At 46.0% G+C, this 22,418-nt stretch overlaps 1 protein-coding gene across 2 annotated transcripts in view; it reads left to right on the top strand.

Annotated features, from left to right (window-relative positions):
• Positions 1-22,418, top strand: part of rsu1 (Ras suppressor protein 1) — a 40,583-nt gene that overhangs the window by 5,002 nt on the left and 13,163 nt on the right. For both annotated transcript variants that reach the window (XM_031583639.2, XM_012839660.3), the window contains exons 4-8: positions 2,099-2,219; positions 5,594-5,712; positions 7,676-7,758; positions 8,801-8,915; positions 15,806-15,938. In XM_031583639.2, coding sequence (XP_031439499.1) covers positions 2,099-2,219; positions 5,594-5,712; positions 7,676-7,758; positions 8,801-8,915; positions 15,806-15,938 — 571 coding nt within the window. The remainder of the gene's footprint in view (positions 1-2,098; positions 2,220-5,593; positions 5,713-7,675; positions 7,759-8,800; positions 8,916-15,805; positions 15,939-22,418) is intronic.

The raw sequence follows: 22,418 nt of genomic DNA, 5'->3' as shown, positions 1-22,418 counted from the left end.
AAAGAGAAAGGGAGATATCGGCTTGGCAAAGGTTGGGGCAGCGCACTGCTATCCAGTCTTTAGCCAGATCCCTCACACACACACACACACACACACACACACACACACACACACAGATCCCTCTTATTACCATCCATCTCTTTGACCATTAAAGAGCACAGACTGTCATGGGAGCACACCTTCTACAGGTTCCTTATCTCTTCCTTTTTCTTTCTTTCTTTCTTTTCTTTCTTTCTTTCTTTCTTTCTTTCTTTCTCTCTCTGTCTGTCTGTCTCTCTGTCTGTCTGTCTCACTCACTATTTGCCTCATTCACTTGACTCTTCCTTCTGCCTTTTGGACATATTGTGTGAGCCACACAAACAGATCTCCTTAATCAATGTCTGGCATACGTGTAGCACATATGCATTCTCCCTATTGATAGAAGCTGTAGGCATTCAATGACCAGAGCCTTATTTTTGCGGGTATTTATGAGGTAGATCGATAGTGTGCCTCATTAATGGCTGGATTCTCTAGTAACTTTATCTTTTGATGTTTGTTTCTTTGCATGCATGTGTTCACTGCACGCATACATATACATATTTGAGTGTCTGTGTATGCCTCCCTAGGTGCTTACATATCTGCATTGTGTGTGTGTGTGTGTGTGTGAGCATATGAGAGATGGAAAGAGAGGGAGATTTGGGACACCAGCTTTGGGGACTTCACTCTCCTTACTCCACATTGATTCCGAGCGCATTTACAGTTCCGTTGTGACCACTAAAGAAATGGCATTGATTTTTATAAACCCTGGATCAAGCGCAGCGATATATCTGGAGGTTGGTCTCTCTGATGCTACCCCTGTGCTCCGCTAGTGCAAAACGCAAAACCAGTAAGTGCTACCGGTGCCTCTCCCCTGGGACCTCGTTCATTAAGAGCCAGCGTGGATGTTTGTTGTCATTAAATGGACTTTCCTTGTCTGTAAAGCAGGCGTGTGATCGTAGTGCTGGTGCATGTGTACTTCTGTTAAACGCTGAAAGGGGTTGATAACAGATGTGTTTTTAATTGGATGGAAGATTTTAAACTTAAAGCAACCTGGGTTCGCATTGATGGCTCTCTCGCTCTGTGTCTGTGTGTGTGTGTGTGTGTGTGTGTGAGTGTGTGTGTGTGTGCTCAGCTATATCTGAGTGCGAGTCTGAGTGTGTGTGTGTGTGTGTGTGTGTGTGTGTGTGTGTATATACACTTATTGTTCTCATCTGTGAGTGTTCATATATTAAATCTGTAAAATGCCCTTGTTTATTTGATGATGGAGGGCTGTATGTGGAGCTATCCATGATATGCTGATGTGATATCAGTATGCACTGGGTGAGGATAAGGCCATTGTCATGCACTGTGTGTGTGTGTGCGTGTGTGTGTGTGTGTGTGTATTTGTGTGGATAGTCACGACATGGGTTTCTTGATAGGGACCCGATTGATTAGGACCCTAATCGGATGGAGGGACTGTTATCCCCATCGATTCCTGTGCCCACCCCAACACCCTCTCTCTCCCCTCCCCTCCTCCGCTCCTCTGCTCCTCCCATCCTCCACCCCTGCCTGCTACACACACCCACCCCTCTAAATCCCCAGGAAAGACACAGCCTCCTGGACAGTCTCCATGCTAAACACCTCCATCATTATAATGTCAAATCGGTGTCTGGCCTAGGAACCCATAATTGAGCTATCAAAGACAGGCCTTCTGTCCACCTCCAGCTGATAATTAGCTCGTTAAGCCCTGTGAGGTCACACGAGTGTGCGTTTGGACGGCCGCCCGTCGACCCCCCTCCCATCGATGGATCTCCGGTATGGCTGTTGGGACCAGACATGAGCGAGCAACGGAGGGGGGAGGCGGTGGGATCGATTGATCCGGCCATCGTCGATAACAAAAGCAAAGCAGCCAGTGATGGATTGTGGATGCTCGTCCGGATGAGGGGAATTAATCCTGTTGTTGGTAGAAAAGTGTTTCAATATTTGTTTTTCATGTCTTTTGTTCTGTTGCTTTCTCTCTCTTTCTCTCTCTCTCTCTCCACTACCCCCACCCCGTCCCTCTTTCTCTCTCTCTCTCTCTCTCTCTGTCTTTCTCTTGCAGCTGTGCCCCCGAACATTACGGAGCTGAAGAACCTGGAGGTGTTGAACATGTTCAACAACCAGATCGAGGAGCTGCCCACCCAGATCAGCAGCCTGCAGAAGCTCAAGCACCTCAACCTGGGGTGGGTGGCACACCTCCATCACTTTCCTCTCTATCCCTCTGTCTGTCTCTCTCTCTCTCTGTCTCTCTCTCTGTCTCTGTCTCTCTTTCTTTCATGCTTTTTGTGAAATGCGTGTTTTTCTCTCTCTCCCTTCTCTCCTAACACTTCTCTAACTCCCTCTCCTCTCGCTCTCTCTCTTTCTGTTTCTCTTTCTTTCACTCTTTTCTTTTTGTGAAATGCTTGTTTTCTCTCTCCCCCTTCTCTCCTAACACTTCTCTCCTCTAACTCCCTCTCCTCTTGTGTCCATCACACTTTCTGTTTCCTCTCACTTCTTCTCCCCCTCTGTTATTTTCTTCTCCCCTCTTATCCCCGCATCTATTCAGTCTGTCCCCCTACCGTACTCCTCTCTCCTCTCCTCTCCTCTCCTCTCCTCTCCTCTCCTCTCCTCTCTTCTCTTCTCTTCTCTTCTCCCCCCCCCCCCCCATTACTCAGACGGGCCCCTCTGAACACTAATGGGTCAGCTCCTCTGTGCCAGATCCGTCAGAGCCACGCGGCACTCTGCCTTATCGGATCCCGTGTTATTTTCCTGTCGGCGCCCGTGTCACTAATCACTTAACACTACAATTAAGTCTCTCTCTCTCGGGCGGAAGCTAGTCTGTGGTACGCGCTTATCTCCGGGACATCCTTCAATTGGCGTGGCAGAATTAACACCAGCTCAACTGGCTACGCCGATGCAAAGCCAGTTGACGGAGTCGGTTATGTGCAGAATTATCAGCGTGGCGATGTTATCACAGCCCCCCCTCGAGCAGGAGGATAATACGATAGCGCAGAGGAATGAGGACAGAGCGCCTTGCTCACTGGAACCAACACATCCAGACTCTGTAAAATAGTGTGTTGTGGAGGAGGGGAGGAGGATATCACTATATTTAATGCCAGACCACTTACGAATACATTTCAGTTATCTTTTGATCAGATTACTGAGGTTATTAAGAGCTAATTCTGTGCTAACATGAACCCTCCGGTACATACGTCGTCGCTCGGCTAAACTTAAGGAAGGGAAGAGATGGGAAGAACCTGCAGTGGACTCAGGTGATTTTCTCTCCCTTTGTGCCCGGGCCTCGGAGCCCCTTCAGTGGTAGTGACAGCAGGGTGAGCACAGGTTGGGCTGAAACATCAAACCCATTGTTTTCCAAAAGGTTCAATATTGTTCCCCCTCAGGTGTGTATTTGTGTGTGTGTGTGTGTGTGTGTGTGTGTGTGTGTGGTGTGTGTGTTCTCCCTGTGGGTGTCTTTATGGTGTGAGTCCCTTGTCCTCGGTCCTTATTGTTCTGCTGCTCTGCTCAAGTTGCCCGTGTCTGTCCTTTGGGCCCGACCTCTTTGTAGGGTCTCAGAGCCTCCAGTGTCCCCTTGGTGAGGACACACACACACACACACACACACACACACACACACACACACACACACACACACACACACACACACACAGAGAGAGATGGAACAGCACCCTTTCAATGTCACGCGGGATTAAGACTCAGGGCAATCTCCTGCCGCCTCTCGGAGTCTCATACTCCCCATCGATTTACTGTCACCGGCCTCATATCCAGCTGTAATCTCACAAACATAAGCTGGCCTGACATATTCCTGCCAGCATCCCACATTCCTGTAATGTGTGTGTGTGTGTTTGGAAGTGTTTGTGCAATTGCCTGAGTGTGTCTGTTTGTACCTGATCTCGTTTGTCAAAAACAATTCCCCCGTTGCCCTGTAATTGCTCCGCAAACACATGCTGGAATCAATTTGCGCGCGCTCTGTCTGTCTTTTTTTCTCCCCGTCCAAACACACTCCCGTCCAAACAAGTTTTGCTCCCAACTTTGCCTCCTGTGTCCTACCTACACGCAGACAAGGACCTGATAATGGAATTAGTAAGGATGGAGAGGAAGAAAGAAAGAAAGAGAGAGAGAGAGACAGACAGACAGAGAGAGAAGGTAGGAGATGGAAATTGAGAGAGAGACAGAGAGAGAGACAGAGAGAGAGACAGAGAGACAGAGAGACAGAGAGACAGAGAGACAGACAGACAGACAGACAGACAGACAGACAGACAGACAGACAGACAGACAGACAGACAGACAGACAGACAGAGCGACTGAGAGAGAGAGAGAGAGAAGATGGAAATTGAGAGAGAGAGAGGAAAGGGAGGGGCCTGGAGCGGTGCTGGTTAATCGGGGGGGGGGGGGGGGGTTAGTGGGAGACGTGGGAGACGTGGCCGTGTCTTCATTGTCAGGCTCCTCGTGCTGCGTGATGACAGCCCTCGTCCACTCCACTCGCCGCAGCACAATATCACAGGAGTTGTGGCAGTGTTAATCTGTCATTGAGAGATTTCTTTTCTTTTCTTTTATCAGTGCTTTTCTCTCCCTCCTCTTATCTTTCTTCACCTGCTCTCTTTTCCACACCTTCTCTCACTTCTCTCTTTTTCTCTTTCTCTTCTTCTTTCCTTTCTTGCATGTATCCAGTATTTGCATCTCTCTCTCTCTCTCTGTATCTCTCTCTCTCTCCCTCTCCCTCTCTCTCTCTCTCTCTCTCTCTCTCACTCTCTCTCTCTGAGCTATCGACCGGCACGGTGCTGCTATCTGCTCTCCATCAATCTTTACTGTGTTTATTGATCGCAGGCATTTTAACCTGTCCGTCTCTGATTGTGTGTTCAGCTGAGGGCCAGGCAGCCTGTGTGTGTCTGGTATTGATCCTTATTGTGATTGCTGATGTGGGTGTGTATGTGTGTGGGTGACCGCTATTCACATTATACATCGTTGTAATAATAATATAATATAGGATAAACATTTGGATAGTTTTTAAACTTTGATTGAGAATGATTTTTTTTGTTCAGTCCTCCGTCATAGCGTTGCGTGAGCTGATGGGAAAGACTCAGTTTAGGTAACTTCTACCTTCAAATGTAGGGTCAGAAGGAAAATATGTATACAAATATAAGGGTGAATACAAAGACTTGTAGACATACTATGCAGCAACATTTAAGTACAATTAAACTCTGTGCTTGAGAGGGGTTGATGATGTTTATGAAACATTGGTCTGACTTTTGATTTAGTGTCAATATTTCAATGTACCGAACAACGTTCAATGTACGTAAATGTTTGCATTGTACTGTAACACAAGTTTTACATACCTTCACATAGGTGGTATTTTTAAGACCTTTTTTGGCCTCTTACGCGACCATTCCTTTGTAATGTGAACGCATGGAAGACCTAAAAAGCCATGATGTTTGTGAACGTGATCATTGGTATTGATGTATGTATATATATGTGTATTGTGTGTGTGTGTGTTTTTGTGTGTGTATTGTGTGTGTGTGTGTGTGTGTGTGTGTGTGTGTGTGTGTCTGTGTGTGTACAGGATGAACAGGCTGAGTACCCTGCCCCGTGGCTTTGGCTCCCTACCGGCCCTGGAGGTTCTGGATATCACCTACAATAACCTTAACGAGTCCTCCCTGCCTGGAAACTTCTTCTACCTCAGTGAGGCTCTCATTCTCTCTCTCACACACACACACACACACACACACACTTACACACACACACACACACACTTACACACACACACACACACACACAACACACACACATGCACAACACGCACACACACACAACACACACACACACGCACAACACACACACACACGCACAACACACACACACACACACACACAACACACACACACACACAACACACACACGCACAACGCACAACACACACACGCACAAAACACTCTCCTTCTCTTTCACGGTCTCCCTCCCATGCATAGTACAGAATTCCTATACATACATTTTACATCTCATGTTTTTTCTTCATAGACACGTAGACTCAATTGATCACTGGCTTACTCACCATCGCACTCTCTAATGTAATCACACACAATCAGTGGCTAGTGCCATCACTCCTCACATCATTTTCACCCAGACCTAGCATACTTTATTCTCCAGGTTGATACACACCTTTATCCACTTTGACATTACCCTCATCATCGTCGTCATCATCATCGTCATCATCATGATCATAATTATAGATGTCCTCCTTATTTTCATCAGTGGGTCATTAAGTGTTGCAGGTGCGTGCGTGTGTGTTGTGGGAGAGAGCAATGAAGGGGGACTGTGTGTGTCTGTGTTTCTGTGTCGTGTGTGTGTGTGTGTGTGTGTGTGAGAGAGAGAGAGAGAGATTGCTGCTAATGGGCTGTTAGTTTAATCCAGCTATTGTGATGGCAGAGGCTAGGCCATGGTCCTCGTTAATCTCCCCCTTACTCGCCACGACTCACACACACACACACACACACACACTCTCTCTCTGTCTTTTTCTCTCTCTCTCTCTCTCTCTCTCTCTCTCTCACACACACACACACACACACACACACACACACCTGATTTATCACCCCTTGGGTTGGACAAGCAGCAGCAGATACCAGCCGTGATACACAAAGCAAATTAAAAACACATCTGATTAATGAAATGAATGAGCTAGAGGTGATTAAAGACAATCTGGTGTGTGTGTGTGTGTGTGTTTGAGTGTGAGAGAGAGAGAAAATGTTAGAGCATGTGTGTGTGCTGATAAGTATGCAGGGAAGTGGTCTGTCTATGTATATAATGGTATGGTAGGGCATGGCATGACATAGGCATGGAAGAATCTGTGTAGTCCCTAGATGAATGTAAATGAATGGTGGTAGGTGGATGGTAGATTGTGGATGGTGTATGGTGAAGTTAGCCTCGGGTGGCCTGTCTTGATGGAGGATAGGAGTCAGTATGACTTGTTTAAAGACAGTCTAAAGAGGTTTGGCCACTGTATTGATTATCAGTACTCTAAGGTTTACATGGAGCGGCAGACTGGACTGAGTGGTACTACCGCTTCTGCAGGTGTAGTTAAGACTTACAGGACAGAGAAAGCCTCAGGGGACGAGTCCGTCAGCTGTGCTTTGTGGACAATCCATCGGAAGGCTATCGAAAGCCTAAAGGTTTGTGTAAAGATTCAGTCACTGACACAACCAGTTCCACCAAACCCGGGTCATTAGCATTGACTCCTGTGTGCTGATGGCTGAATACACACGGCAAAGTTCAAACAGACTTCTCTTTTTTTTATGTTCACCTGTGTGTGTGTGTGTGTGTGTGTGTGTGTGTGTGTGTGTTTGAGATGGGATTGTTATGTGCGTTACATTGGTTTGAGATAATATGTGCATGCATGTGAGTGCCTGTGTGGATGTGCACAAGTGTGTGTGTGTGTGTGTGTGTGTGTGTGTGTGTGTGTGTGAGAATGTGTGTCCCCATGTGTGTAATTGTGTGTGGCGCTTGGGTGTTTGTGTGAGCTGCTCCTCAAACGCCATGCGCCGCTTTATATAAATCAGAGCTGATCAGCTTTATTGATCAGGCGGTGGAGAGGGCTGGCCTTTAGCACCCATGTGTGGCTCACCTGCGGAGTGCTCTCTCTCTTTTTCAGCCACCCTGCGCGCACTCTATCTCAGTGACAACGACTTCGAGGCCCTGCCCGCCGACATCGGCAAACTGGCCAAGCTGCAGATTGTGAGTAATTTATCTAAATTCACCCCAAATCAATGGCTGGGTTTTCTACTGTGTGTGTGTTTATGTGTATTGTACGTTTGGGTGTTTTTTTTTGTGCCTGGGACTCCGTGTGTGTGTGTGTGTGTGTGTGTGTGTGTGTGTGTGTGTGTGTGTGTGTGTGTGTGTGTGTGTGTGTGTGTGTGTGTGTGTGTGTGTGTGTGTGTGTGTGTGTGTGTGTGTGTGTGTGTGTGTGTGTGTGTGTGTGTGTGTGTGTGTGTGTGTGTGTGTGTGTGTGTGTGTTCATCAGTGCTGCCTTGGGCTTGATTTAAGGCCTCATCTGTAGCTGGTTAAGAGGGCGCTCTTGCGCTGCTCTCGCTGGGCACGATACAAAATAAATCACACTTGAGTTTGATAAAGAATTACACCCAGTCATCTTTGGGAGTGTTTTATCCGTGGAATATATGGTTGTGGAAGGGGGTGCTACTCCCTGTGTGTGTGTGTGTGTGTGTGCGCGCCTGTCTGCTAGGGCTGGTACAATTTACAAGCTAGCGATTCCATTCAATCTGATTCCATTCAATTACGATTCAGTATTGATTCGATAGGAATGAGATTTTAGCTACAATATCAAAAGTCATATGCCACGTTTTACAGTGATCAGGTTACTTCAAACATAAAGATACGTGCCAAAAGATTTCAACATATTGAATGTAACATGAACATTGCAGAAAATTGGCTGTAACTGAAAACCTAAAAGTTCAATCCATAGCTTTGACAGATCAATATCAAATTAATTAAAAAATTTGATTAACTGAAAATAAATGTTTTTATCTACGCTCACAGCGGTATTTTATACAGTTAGGTCAGAAGTTCTACTAGTACATAGACATACAGCATAGATCTGATTTAGGTTTAGTGTTTGTAGTCATACTTCTGTCTCCCTTTCTCTCCTTCCCTTACTGTTTCCCTGATTTCCTTTTGTATTTCTCTTCCTCTTTGTCCTCCTGTCCAAATCCCTTATCTTCTCTCTCTCTCTCTCTCTCTCTCTCTCTCTCTCTCTCTCTAGCTGAGTCTGAGGGATAATGACATCATATCTCTCCCCAAAGAGATTGGAGATCTGGCCCAGCTCAAGGAGCTGCACATCCAGGGCAACCGCCTCACTGTCCTTCCCCCAGAGCTGGGTAAGACACACACACACACACACACACACACACACACTCAAGCTCAGACTCTATTGTTGTTTGACTTGAGTAATACGTACACACTCAGTCACATACCCACAGCTATATAGCTATGTTAACCCACCATGTCTTGTAATACATGTACTTTTACGTATTCGTGCACAACTTACTGTATTAAAATATGAATATGAAGTATATGGTAGAGCCAGCCTGTAAAGGAAAAATAAAAAGTAGTCGGCCAAGTAGTAGGTGCCATCTATGCTCCCTTATAATGACTGGAGCAGGTGCTCCTGATGGAATGGAAGAGAAATGTAAAGTTTCTTGGCTAGGCGTGGTTGGGAAGAAGGTCGGAGGGGATGTTTGGGGTGTAAAGTTGTGCTGCTTTGTTGAATTTGCCTCTATTTTAAGGTAACAAGCCTCTGGGGCTGCACAGACACACTCAGAGCACTGGGTCTTCTACATGGTTTTTTTTTTTTTTTTTTTTTTTTTTTCCCCTCTCCACAGAGCCTGTAGACATGTATACCACAGTCTTAATGACATGATGGATATGGAGACGAAAGGTTCTACTGTGCCCCTGAAAATGCACTAATATTCTGAAGAGCCCAAATGACAAGTTTCAATAACACCGATAGATACTCACGTTTCAATGACACCGATAGATACTCATGTTTCAATGACACCGATAGAAGCTCATGTGCGTGCAGCCAGTCAGTAAATCATCTCTAGGCTCCTGCTGTGCAGCCTCAGCTCTCCACCACAACCTAACCATTGCCCTAACTTGATCCACCGACCACTCTCACCCCAACGTAACCATTGCCCTAACTTGATCCACCGACCGCTCTCACCCCCAACCTAACCATTGCCCTAACTTGATCCACCGACCGCTCTCACCCCAACGTAACCATTGCCCTAACTTGATCCACCGACCGCTCTCACCCCAACCTAACCATAGCCCTAACTTGATCCACCGGCCGCTCTCACCGCAGCCATGTCCTACGCTGACTCCTAGTATATTCCTCACGCTTAAAACAGCATATTCCTGCATAACCTGCTTGCAATGAATCCATTTTAATAGATGTACCATGACAGCCATACTTTGTGTCCTCAGGAAGGTACCGATTCATGTCAATTCTAGGAGTACACAGCAGGGGTGCAAACTCGTCACCTTTCAGCGAAATTCGCCGTTTTTGATCCAAAATAGGTCATTTGTGTGATTCGTGTAGATCTGCAATAAAAATATTTTAAGGGGGGGGGGGTCCTCCAAGTAATCTGCCAACGCAAGCTGTCATGAAATATTTTTTTCAAGCTTGTTCGTTTGGCCAACCCCATGTCACCATGACAGGCACGCTTTTTATTTCGGGTCTGTTCGAAATGGAAGGTAACTGCCTCGATGCCGTAATAGACAGGTGTATTACAAGACATGTCTTTCGGGTGAAAGCGTTGGTTTCGAGTGGCCTTTTTAAGATGGCATTTACGGTAACGTGTGACATTGGTACGCTGCAAGAACGTTATACTATCTAACGTAGGCTAACGTGCTAATGTCAGACAGTTGGCTGACAGACGCCTCGCAAATCACATCAACCATTTTTGCTGGTTACAATAATGGTGTTATCGGATAGTACAGTGTCTTTTTCTCGGTAACTTTTGAAAAATCTAAGCGTAAAAACGCCGAAAAATGTACATTTACTTTAAAGACATGGCCGTCAGCCGAGTTTGGTCCGGAGTTTAGCTGCTAAAGTTATCTTCTGTCCTGTCGTTTGAAGCAAACCTTTTAGCTCTGGCATTGGTCTCCCTTTATGTATTTATCTATCACTTCACTGGATTGGAAGTCGCTTTTCCAGGCTATCGCACGCCCCCTTCATTGAGGCAGAGGTTAGGTTTGCCACCCACCCCTATGTGCTTTTTCACTGTGGTTTTATGACAGATCAGAAAGAATAAATAGCTTCTTCACATACGTGAAATACATTACATTACATTACATTACCTATTATATGGATACAAACGACATATAATAAAAGTGTCTACAAATATTTCAGTGATGACAAACAATGAGAAAGCAAAAGTCATGCACTCAACCCAGTGTGTGAGGGATTGCACAATCTGAGATGAGGCGCAGCTCGTCGCTGCCTCACCTCGCGAGTCGCCTGTTTGAACAGGACATGGTCAAATTCAGCGATTTTGATTATAAAAATGATCGGAATCATACAAAAATTTAATTTTAAGCAAAGATCAGTAGATATATATTAATATTTATTTTATCATTATTTGTTTTTTACTTTTCATGATGACTTTTACTTTTCATGAGGCTCTGCCTCCCCTGACCGTACGCCCCTATGTAATCTGAAGCACTGACCCGTTTTCTACTGCCGGGCGCTTCACTGCAACTGAACAAACTTACCACTCTCCTACTTCAGTTTGGTTTCAGAATGAGAGAATTTTAGGAGGAGGATGCCATTACTGTGGCTCAACTAGAAATCAGGTGCAAATGGGCCTTGTCCTGACAAGCTATACTCAAAGAGTAATGTAAAGAGAAAATAATATGTATTCCCACTGTCACATTTTTTCAAGAACACGGAGAAGCTAGGCCATGCCTGATGCAGCCTCTGTTGATTTTCTGTTCCTATAGTTGGCCCTTTTTTTGGCCTAATACCTGATGGAGATCTGTGACGTAATGTGCTTTGGTGAAGTGGACTGGAGTGGGTGGTCGGGAGGGTATTGGGGTGGGTGGTTGGGTTGGCCTGTGCCCGTGCAACATTCAACACAGGAATGTTTATGATGAAACTGTTACCAGAACACAAAATTGTTTACAACAGCACAAAGTTTTTCATAGATCTAGCTTCATAATTTTGTTGTCAAAGTGCACCAGATTGATGCATTGAACTTTAAAATGTGCAAAATGTACTTATATATAAAATACAGTATATTCCCCCGGGGAGCATGCCCCGGACCCTCCTAGCGGGTTCGCATCGTTGTCACCTTTTTCATCCCTGATGAGTTTGCACCCCTGACACAGTGTTTAACATTTGGGTAGTAACACATTGGATATGTGCTTTAGTACTTAGGGGGAAAAAAACAACCCCAAATCCCGTCCATGTTTCTTGTGCGTTGCTCTGTGAGATCGTTGGACCACACCGAACATGCCGGCAAGCCGATGGTCAGACTGCCACGCTACAGAGAGCCAGAGGACATGGTTAACAAACACAAACAAAGAATTCTGTGTGTGTGTGTGTGTGTGTGTGTTTGTTTATTCTGTTTGGGAGACAGGCTGGAGGAGAGGTCGTGATGATTGGCTGTCTCTCAGAGGTGCATGCGCGCATGTGTGTGTATGTGTGTAAGAAGACACGGAGGCTCTGATAGAAACGACTTTTCCCACTAGCCTCTCCATGTTCTGATGGCTCAAGTTCAAATGCTGGCAGAGCAGGCAGAACACACACACACACACACACACACACACAATTAGTTGTGCATTCATTTCATATACGTCCAATCAGCTTTTCCATGCTCCCTTTTTGCCTTACTCACTCTTTGGTATATATAATGGGGTAGACAGATAGACAAACGGACAGAGTGGAAGAAAGACATACAGGTAGTCAAACAGACAGTCAGACATGCAGCCTGATTGGCAGCCAATATTTAAACAGACTGACAACGTGGAACAGAGAGAGTGCAATAGACTGTTAGGCAGAAAGACATGGAAATGTAGACATACAGACAGGTGAAGAGCCAGACAGACAGAACTGTACATAGACAGTAAGCAAGACCTCTATCCAGTCTGAGAGCTAGACGGCTGAGCAGGGAGACAGGTGTGACCCTGAGGCTTCACCTCCTCACCTGAACCAGTAGGACTCACCTGCTCCTCTGTCCACGCTTCACAGAACCCATCAGGGGTCACCAGAGGTCACTCTCTCTGTGGCACACACACACACACACACACACACACACATTCACGCACAAACGTATTCCTCATCTCATTTTCCTTTTTGTCACTCTCCCAGATACATATACAACACACCCACATAGTCATGGCTCAAAAGATGGGCTCATAACTACACACACACACGCGCACACACACACACACACATACACACACACACACACACACTCCTCCCATGTTTGCACACCATTTATTTGACCCCTCTAATGAATCTTGTGCTAATTAGTGATCCAAGCTCTGAGCATAGTGTGTGGGGTTCTGAGTGGAGTGCTGTGACTAAGAGCGCGCGCGCACACACACACGCGCGTTCTGAGTGGAGTGCTGTGACTAAGTGCGCTCTTGTTTGTATTTGCAGTCCTGTCAGTAACCGGCTGATTGAGGAGAGCATATGTGGTCCTAAAGCCTACAATCTCCCACAACCCTTTCATTATCAGCAGCATGTATTCATTGTATCGCCATGAGTGGTCCTCGGGTATTAAAACCATAACCTTGATATTATTAGTGCCTTGCTTTAGCAATTAAGTACAGGAACACTACTAGTATCAACAAGCATCATCAAAACCCACCAATGATCTAAGCTTAGATTACCCAAAGCATGGGTGATAATAGGTTGACATTAACCTCATGAAGCATCTTCACCTGACCATCATGTTATAAGCTGTTCATTAATGCTCAATTAAGGGTGTTAACATGTTGTTCAGTGCCTATAAATGTGCAATTGAGTCCCCAACTAAGCATCAGTAGAATACTATGTGTGTCATATAGAGACGTGTTGTGGTGTATAGGCTGGCTCCCATAGAGAGACGTGTTGTGGTGTATAGGCTGGCCCCCATAGAGAGACGTGTTGTGGTGTATAGGCTGCCTCCCATAGAGAGACGTGTTGTGGTGTATAGGCTGGCCCCCATAGAGAGACGTGTTGTGGTGTATAGGCTGCCTCCCATAGAGAGATGTGTTGTGGTGTATAGGCTGGCTCCCATAGAGAGACGTGCTGTGGTGTATAGGCTGGCTCCCATAGAGAGACGTGCTGTGGTGTATAGGCTGGCTCCCATAGAGAGACGTGTTGTGGTGTATAGGCTGGCCCCCATAGAGAGACGTGTTGTGGTGTATAGGCTGGCTCCCATAGAGAGATGTGTCGTGGTGTATTGGCTGGCTCCCATAGAGAGACGTGCTGTGGTGTATAGGCTGGCCCCCATACACTATGCCCCTGCTAATAACTGTCCGTGTCTGCTGCTTGGGCTGATGGGGATCATGTGACTAATGGATTTGGCCTGGTGCTTCATGTTAGCCAGGTCCAATATATATACCCTGCTTCATGCCTCAGGAGGACCAGTGTGTGAGTGTGTGAGTGTGTGAGTGTGTGAGTGTGTGAGTGTGTGGGTGTGAGTGTGTGAATGTGAGTGTGCGTGTGAGTGTGTCTGGGAGCCTATTAGGACCCCTTCTGTCATGTCTGCCTAATCCCGATCTCTCAGCCCAGCCTCGTTAGACCTGCCACTGAAACCTCCGAGAGAGAGGGGGGGAGAGAGAGAGAGAGAGAGGGGGGGAGAGGGAGAGGGAGAGGGAGAGAGAGAGGGGGAGAGAGAGAGAGGGAGAGAGAAAAAGGAAAAGAAAAAGAGAGAAAATCAGAGAGTGAGGACACTGACAACGTGCAGCGAAGCGCACAGGCCAAGGCACTGGGTACAGAATGAGAGCGGAAGGGGAACTAGAGAGAGGGGGCGGAAGAGGAGACCAGGGAGGGAGAGAGAGAGGGAGGAAGGGAGAGAGGGAGCAGAAAAAGGGAAGGAAGGATACAGAGAAAAACGGGAACGGAAAAAGGGACCCAAGGAGAAGTCAGAAAGATGTTGGCAGGATTCTCTTAGGTTAATTATGACCTGTGCCATGGCTTTGTCCTCCAACCCCACTTATCCTCTCTGAACGGAAGGAGCCGAGAGCGGAGCGCGGTGGGAGAAGGAGGAGAAGGATGGAGGGAGGATGGATGGATGGAGGAAGGAGGGAGGATAGAGGACAAACAGGTGGTGCACAAAGAACAGGAACAGTGCTGTTAGGCAAACCCTCAGACTCAGACTTACATTGGGGATCATTTGTTTGGGCAACTTAACACTCTCCTTCCTGAAGAGAAGTTACTCTACCTTGCATCCTGTTTACATACAGTTACCTATAGTCTCAGCAGGCCCTCCAATGAAATGAGCATCTCCTGATTAAACTTTACGTGCATTATGAAATGAGATTATGCATTATTATGCATTATTTATGCATTATTAATCATTATAAATGCATTATTAATGCATTATTACACCATGGGCTCATCAACAGCAGCACTCGCACTACAGCAATAAGAAAACAAACTTTCTCTGAAGAACTTATTCTTAGAAAAATAGTGTTCTGCACTCTGCACTCTGTGTGAAGCAAAGGCGAGTGGAGAGGATGGTAAATAAATGTAGGAGAGGAGAAGGGGAAAGAGAGGAGAAGAGGAGGAAGGCAGAGCTGAGCTGAACTGAACTGAACTGTAGGAGGGCCGATTAGCAGGCAAATGACTGCTGGCCTCGTCCGCCGGAGCTCCATGAGGCGTGGCGTGGGTGCCAGGGCGCCAGTGCTTAATTTCTCAGCCCACTCTGACAGCCCCTCCAGCAGCCGCTAATCAGCAACTATTTAATTAGCCCCCCTGTGTGTTACAATTCACCATATTAGCGCCACGACCCGTGCCGCTAACATTGTCAAAATGTTCGCACTGCCACAGCCGCCATGGTCTTATTATAATTTCTCTCATTCTTTTCCTTCCTCTGTCCTTACATCATCCTCACCTCTCTCGTTGCCTCCCTCCCTCCCACTCTCTTCTCTGTCTACACAGCTTCTGTTTTTTCTTCTGTTGACTCACCAATGTACACTTTAGTAAATGCTATGATCTCTCTCTCCCTCTGTGTATCTCTCTGTCTGCCGCTCCCCCTCTTCCCTCTCTCAGGTAACTTGGACCTGACAGGACCTAAGCAGGTGTTCAAGGCGGAGAATAACCCCTGGGTGACCCCCATCGCTGACCAGTTCCAGCTGGGGGTGTCTCACGTGTTTGAGTACGTCCGCTCCGAGACCTACAAGTAGTAAGTCTTACCCCCCCCACCCCCCAGATGCAACACACACACCACACTCCAAACATCGCAAGTGATGGAACACAACATGACAAATTATACCTCCTTGTAGTGTGTGTGTGTGTGTGTGTGTGTGTGTGTGTGTGTGTGTGTTTGAGAGTGTGAGTGTCAGGCAGAATGTTGCACAAGCAGACATAAGAAAAAAGTGTATGTGAGTGTGAGATCATTATTTTATTTATTCATTTAGACTAATGAGCACTGACTCTAGGACTGTGAATGTCATCTTCAATTAAGGAGAATGACAACATCAGCAAGACCTTGTCTTTTCTGTCACAAAATGGCCTGCTGACTGCATGCCTCTGGTATGTTCTTCCTGACAGTATGTTCTTCCTACTCTCTTAAAATCCTCTTCAAAACATTGTGTGCTTGCCCGTGTGCATACATGTAAGTTTGCAGTGGATTTGGATGCATGTTTATGGGGGTTTATGTCATACAAGGCACTTGGTGTATTTGGTGACATTTTCTTGGAGTGAGAGAGAGTTTTTTCGTCCCCCCCACACACCACTGCCCTTAAGCCCTGACCTGACTGACGGCGATTGGTTATATAACATCCGGCCCCTGTCTGCCTATGGCTGTGACCCCCCCCGCCCACCAAGCTTTTACTCATGCATTCCACAACCCCCCCTCTCCTCCTCTCCTCTCCTCTCCTCCTCTCCTCCTCTGGGGGGTGTCGGCCGAGGGTTATGATGGATAGGGTAATATGGCTTCAGCCGGTAAAACATGGCAGTCTAGCCGGTCAGTGGGGACACATGCTGTGGCTCACACATTAAAACACACACAACACACACTTGCACACCCACACACATGCTTTAACACTCGTTCGCACTGCTGTTTTCTGCCGTATATATACACACTCCCTTTGAGAAGGTGGGAGGACAGTCCTGTGTGATTGGCTGACTGACTGACTGTCTGAAGGTATTTGAATTTTAGACGAACATTAACTCTAAATTTAGTCGCCTTCATGCAGGCCAGTTTTATTTTGGTCCCCCCTTTTTTTCCTGAACCAACCCAGGAAGTCGATCCGCTGTCAGTTATAGAACCACAAAAGAAAAAAGAGAAGAGAGTGGATTTTGAACACGGAACCGGACCAATTAGTGCCCTACAGCCTGAGGCGGGTGTCTCCTCCAAGTGACAGAAGAATTCAGTCATGTGTCCCCCAAGCCTCCATCAAACACGTACTGTGCTCTCTGACGATAAAGTCAGAATTTTGAGCAAACAGGCTACGTGATTAGCTTGTTATGAAGGCTCCCGTGCCTCAGACGCATCGCATTTACACACGACGGTCCCTTTGGAGCGTATTATGGGCTGTTTCTTTGTGAGAGGAGGCCTTAAGTTAAAAAAGTAGGCCTTGTGTGTCTGTGTGTGTGTGTGTGTGTGTGTGTGTGTGTGTGTGTGTGTGTGTGTGTGTGTGTCATTGATGTGTGTGTGTGTGTGTGTGTGTGTGTGTGTGCGCGCACTCGCGCCATCGAGGACAAGGAAGTTTGTGAACTAATTGTAGCGTTTCTTTTGGCAATCCCCTCTCCAACTTTTTCCCCCCACAATCCCTGGCAACAGGAGAGGAAAATCCTTGTGTTTGATCATTTAGCTGCCCGCTGAGCTGCCTGTGCGTCTGGGCGCTGCACACGAACCACTCGCTGGAACTGATCTTTCCCTGAGCTGCGCCGCTGCAGCCTGCCTACACACTCGAGGCCCACAATCTGGATCACGCACCACAACAGAGACGTGTGTGTGTGTGTGTGTGTGTGTGTGTGTGTGGTGTGTGTGTGTGGTGTGTGTGTGTGTGTGTGTGTGTGAGTGGTTGAATTGTATTTATGTGTCACGTCGGGTGGTTGTGTTGGTGGTTTTGTCTGAATTGATAGGCTTTTTGTGCGTGCGCATGTGTTCTCACATGTCATTTGTTTTTGTTTGTGTTTGTTTGTGTTCCCCCGCCTCCGGCCGGGTGCTGTTAAATAATCAGCGTTGTAGTCTGTTACCCGTGCTGTCAGTCACTCCCCAACCCCTCCACTCTCGCTGATGCCAGGCTTATTGTATGCAGTCCAACTGGCAGTAAGGACGTAAGAGGTTTACCTTAATCAGACTAGATCCATTTAGCAAACTCGGCTGGATAAAGTATAGAACAGAGGCACTCCTACAGGCATACCAACAGGCCAGGCAGACATTAGCTGCATAAAGCAGATAGTCACGGGTGTATATGTAGTTGTCAACAGTCTATCGGTAATGATGGCTGATTATCCAGCTTTATTGATGCACTCCGTTATGCATTCTGAGGGGTTTGTTCATTGATTTCCACTCAAGCGTGTTTATGACAGTAAGAGCATCAGCCCCAAGGTTTGTGTGTGTGTGTGTGTGTGTGTGTGTGTGTGTGTGTGTGTGTGTGTGTGTGTGTGTGTGTGCGCGCGGGCAACAGCTGTTTTAGCTGATCCAGCAGTGGGCCTTCTCTGCGTTTGATGAATGGCCATTCTGCCGTTTAGTCAATCCCGTCCGCATCGCCAATCTATCTAATAGCAGGTTGTCATAGATGGGACGCGGGGCGATAAATCGCTCGTTCAGCGGTCTGCAAGCGTCTGTTTGACGATGACGATCTTTCATTTGGCTCGTTACTCATAAACCTTGATCGATGGCTAGTGGAGAGAGACCTTTGTCTCAGTGTTTCAGTGTGGGGCAAAACTTGCTAGTAGTGTGTTTAAAAGTATGTATATATACTATAAGTATAAAGGCATTATAATGGACACAATTCTAATGAGAGAGAGATGGAAATCAACTACTCAGTTGTTGATGTAATGACCTTGGTTCTTTTTTCAAGCATTTCCAGCAGCACCACAGCAAAGTTGCATCCCCAGTGATAATAAATTGACTAAAAAAAAGTATTTTGTTCAGCTTTCTGAACGAGACATACTACTCAAGTAGTTATGACATGAATCTTTAGGGTTTAATAGAAATATCTTTTCTTGTGTTGCTTTGATCCACTGGAGTAAAGCCGTTTCTAGGGGAAGGGCTTAATGACTCTGAAATGTCAGCTTGACCGATCTGCTCTAACACATGATGCAATACTATGCCACTCGGAGTGTTCAGATATGTTTTTCAGATGGTCTTGAGTCGGGTATGGCAATGCATTCTGGGATTTTCTGCCTCACGGTGTGAGCTGAGCTACACTGTGGTTATAAGGAAAGTCTCTATGTGTTGTTTTGTTCTTTTGTACATTTGTATTCTGCAGCACTCCACAGCAGGGTGAGAAGGAGAGGAGAAAGCCTCCACTGTTTGGACGCCGGCCCCTCTTCTATCCATTGTAGTGTGTGTGTGTGTGTGTGTGTGTGTGTGTGTGTGTGTGTGTGTGTGTGCGCGTGTTAGTGTGCGCATGTGTGCGTGTCTTCTCCTACGTAAGGTGTGAGTTTACGTTCAGCACGCACCAATGGTTTCATTCACACTTTAATGTCCTTCAGCTCCAAGAACTCATCACTCTTACACTCTCTCCTTCCCTCCCTTTCTCTCTTACTCGCTCTCTCTCTATCACACTCACGACTACACACACACACACCCACACACACACACCCACACACACACACCCACACACACACACACATACAAACACACACACACACACACACATTCTCACAGTCTTCCTCCCTCACTCCTTCATGTAGTCTCTATATTATTTGTACTCCCTGGGCAACGAGCGAAGTCCATCACGCCTGAACTAAAGCTATCCTTTGGCATGTGGAAGCCCTGCGCTGACCTACCCATGTTTGCACTTAGGGTCTTGCTCATGGTATTAAATTAGCAAAATGATTTGCCAAGTTCTAAAATCAGCTTCAGTTCATTTCATGCACGACAGACTTTGCTTGTTGCTTTGCTTGTTGCCAGTTGCCTGTCAATGAAATTAGGGCCCTCATATCTCTCTGTCTTTGTCTACCCGTCTCTCTCTCTCTCTCTCTCTCTCTGTCGCTCTGCGTCTCTCTCTCTCTCTCTCTCTCTCTCTCTCTCTCTCTATCCCCTCAATCACTGCCTCGCCCCCTGCTGTGTGTTTCCTCTCTGAGTCTCCGTGAGGAATGGTGGTAATTTGTGATACACGCTGGACTTTACAGAGTCACCGTGTGGAACCGTGGGCTTTTTTCCAGAGCCACTTACTGTAAAGCAAAGGCATCCATTGAATCAGTGCTCTAGCCATTCTAATGCTACACCAGGTGAGCCACCGCACTGATCAGATCTCATCCTCCAAGTGCTCCACGGTTGCTATGGCACTTGTTTGCTTATTTTTCAAGGGGTCAGAGTTCAGATACCAGGACAGCACCTCTGATAAACTGAGCAAGTCAGCGGTAATCTAGTATTATTCATTTGTGGGAATAGTGCACAGCATTCCCGGTGCTCCGCTCCGGGATAACGGCTTTTCCGCTGAGATTTGTGTCTCGCGCTCTACAGCCGAGTGGCAAGGAAACACGCGCTCACTCGCCCGTTGAGCAGTTTGAGATGGAGGGATGAGAAAATGCTCTGCTAAATGCTCCTCTCCTCTCTCTCTCCTCTCCTCTCCTCTCTCCATCCTATCTTTTCTCCTCTCCTCTCACTCTCCAGCGGGGAATGCTGATCTCTGAAAGAGAGAGAGGGAAGAGAAATAAAACAGAGAGAGAGAGAGAGAGAGAGCGAGCGAGAGAGAGAGAGAGAAGGGAAAACGAGAAGACAGCTGCCATGCATATTTCATGCAGCAGCTTGTTAACCTGACAGGGGGATCTGTGGACTGACGGACAGCGCAGAGAGAAGCCACTGCATGCTCATAATGCATTAACGTACCGTAAACCCCTTCTTCACCTCCTCCTCCTCTTCTCTCCATTCTCCCTCTAAACACCCTGCCCCTCCCTCCCCCACGCTGAACGCTGGTTGATACCAGTGTTAATTTTGGCAGCTATTTTAGATTTAGTCTTAGTCTTAGTCTTTAGACGAAAATGCATATTAGTTTTAGTCACTTTTAGTCATTTTTATCCTGCTTAGTTTTAGTCTAGTTTTCGTCGACGAAAACTCAGAACATTTTAGTCTAGTTTTAGTCGACGAAGTCTCATTACATTTTAGTCTAGTTTTAGTCACATTAAACTAAAAGTTAAGTCCATCTTATAGTCACATTAAACTCCTTTCCATCCCTTCTCAGGCCCGGGGACCCCTTGTGTTGTGTCTACAACTGCATAATAGTCAAGCTTGCAGTACGTAAACTGTGGATGCAATTAGTCTCTAAGATACAGATCTCCTAGTATATGCCTACAGCTGAATTCCAATGAATTCAATGTAAATAATAATTTTAAGGCAATACTTAATTAACAGTATTATCATTAAAATATAAGAGAATATCAAGTCTAGATTTTGAAGATTCAAATGATCTGATAACACAATACAACTACTATGCCTACCTGGCCTTAGTTAAATCAACCACATATGAATTGCTGTGCAATCTGATAACCAACATACAGTATTTAGCTAGACGGATAGTTTGAGAGTTGAAAGTAGTGCCAATGATAATAACAATTGCATAAATAGACAAGGATATGTAAACCAATCACATATTCATTTATTTTTTCTTGATTAATGTCATGCGTGGCCTGTCCTATAGTCCATTCTGCAATGTGTTTACTACACTTGACAGAAAATAAAACACAATGCACCGCAATAACCGGAGAGAAACCTTGTGGCTTCAAAATAGGTGGGAAGAACACAACAAGAGGCACCTGAAAGCGCACAAGACAACCCTGCCATTTATGCCAAGGTAAGCATAGCTAAGTTATACTAGCTATCGATAACTAGCTAGTATAACTTAGCTATGCTACCTCATAGTTAGCCAACGTTAGCTAGCTAAAAGTTTTGGAACTCATTTGCCCAGCCAAACGGGAGGTTTCAATCGAAAATGACTAGCTAGTTATCCAAGCTGACACAACCTATACACTCGACTGCCCCTTTGAAGTTAACTTAACGTTGGCTAATATATTCGAATAACTAGTTAACATTAGCTAATTATCATTGACAGTTACTAGCTCATTTACCTTGGCATAAATGGCAGGGTTGTCTTGTGCGCTTTCAGGTGCCTCTTGTTGTGTTCTTCCCACCTATTTTGAAGCCACAAGGTTTCTCTCCGGTTATTGTGGTGCATTGTGCTTTATTTTCTGTCAAGTTATAATTAAAGACTGTCCAGATATCTATTCTTATTTGTCTTCCAGTACCGAGTGCTTGAACTTCAGCCATCAGAACGTTCAGCCATAGGGCGTCACTTGCATGTCTGGCCATCTCAGAGAGTGGAGGAGGGATAGATACAGGACCGGGCAACATTCAACCAATGATGTGCATACAAGTTTAGAAAAAAAAAACAAGTGTGACTTAGTCAACCACCAACATTTCGTCTCGTCTCGTCTCGTCAACGAAAGTTAAAATAGATTTAGTCATAGTTTTTATTTATAAAGA

This window comes from Clupea harengus, chromosome 17, assembly GCF_900700415.2.
Source record: "Clupea harengus chromosome 17, Ch_v2.0.2, whole genome shotgun sequence".
Taxonomy (NCBI): Eukaryota; Metazoa; Chordata; class Actinopteri; order Clupeiformes; family Clupeidae; genus Clupea; species Clupea harengus.
The sequence above is the reverse complement of the archived record's forward strand: the minus strand, read 5'-3'. Positions and strand labels throughout refer to the sequence as shown.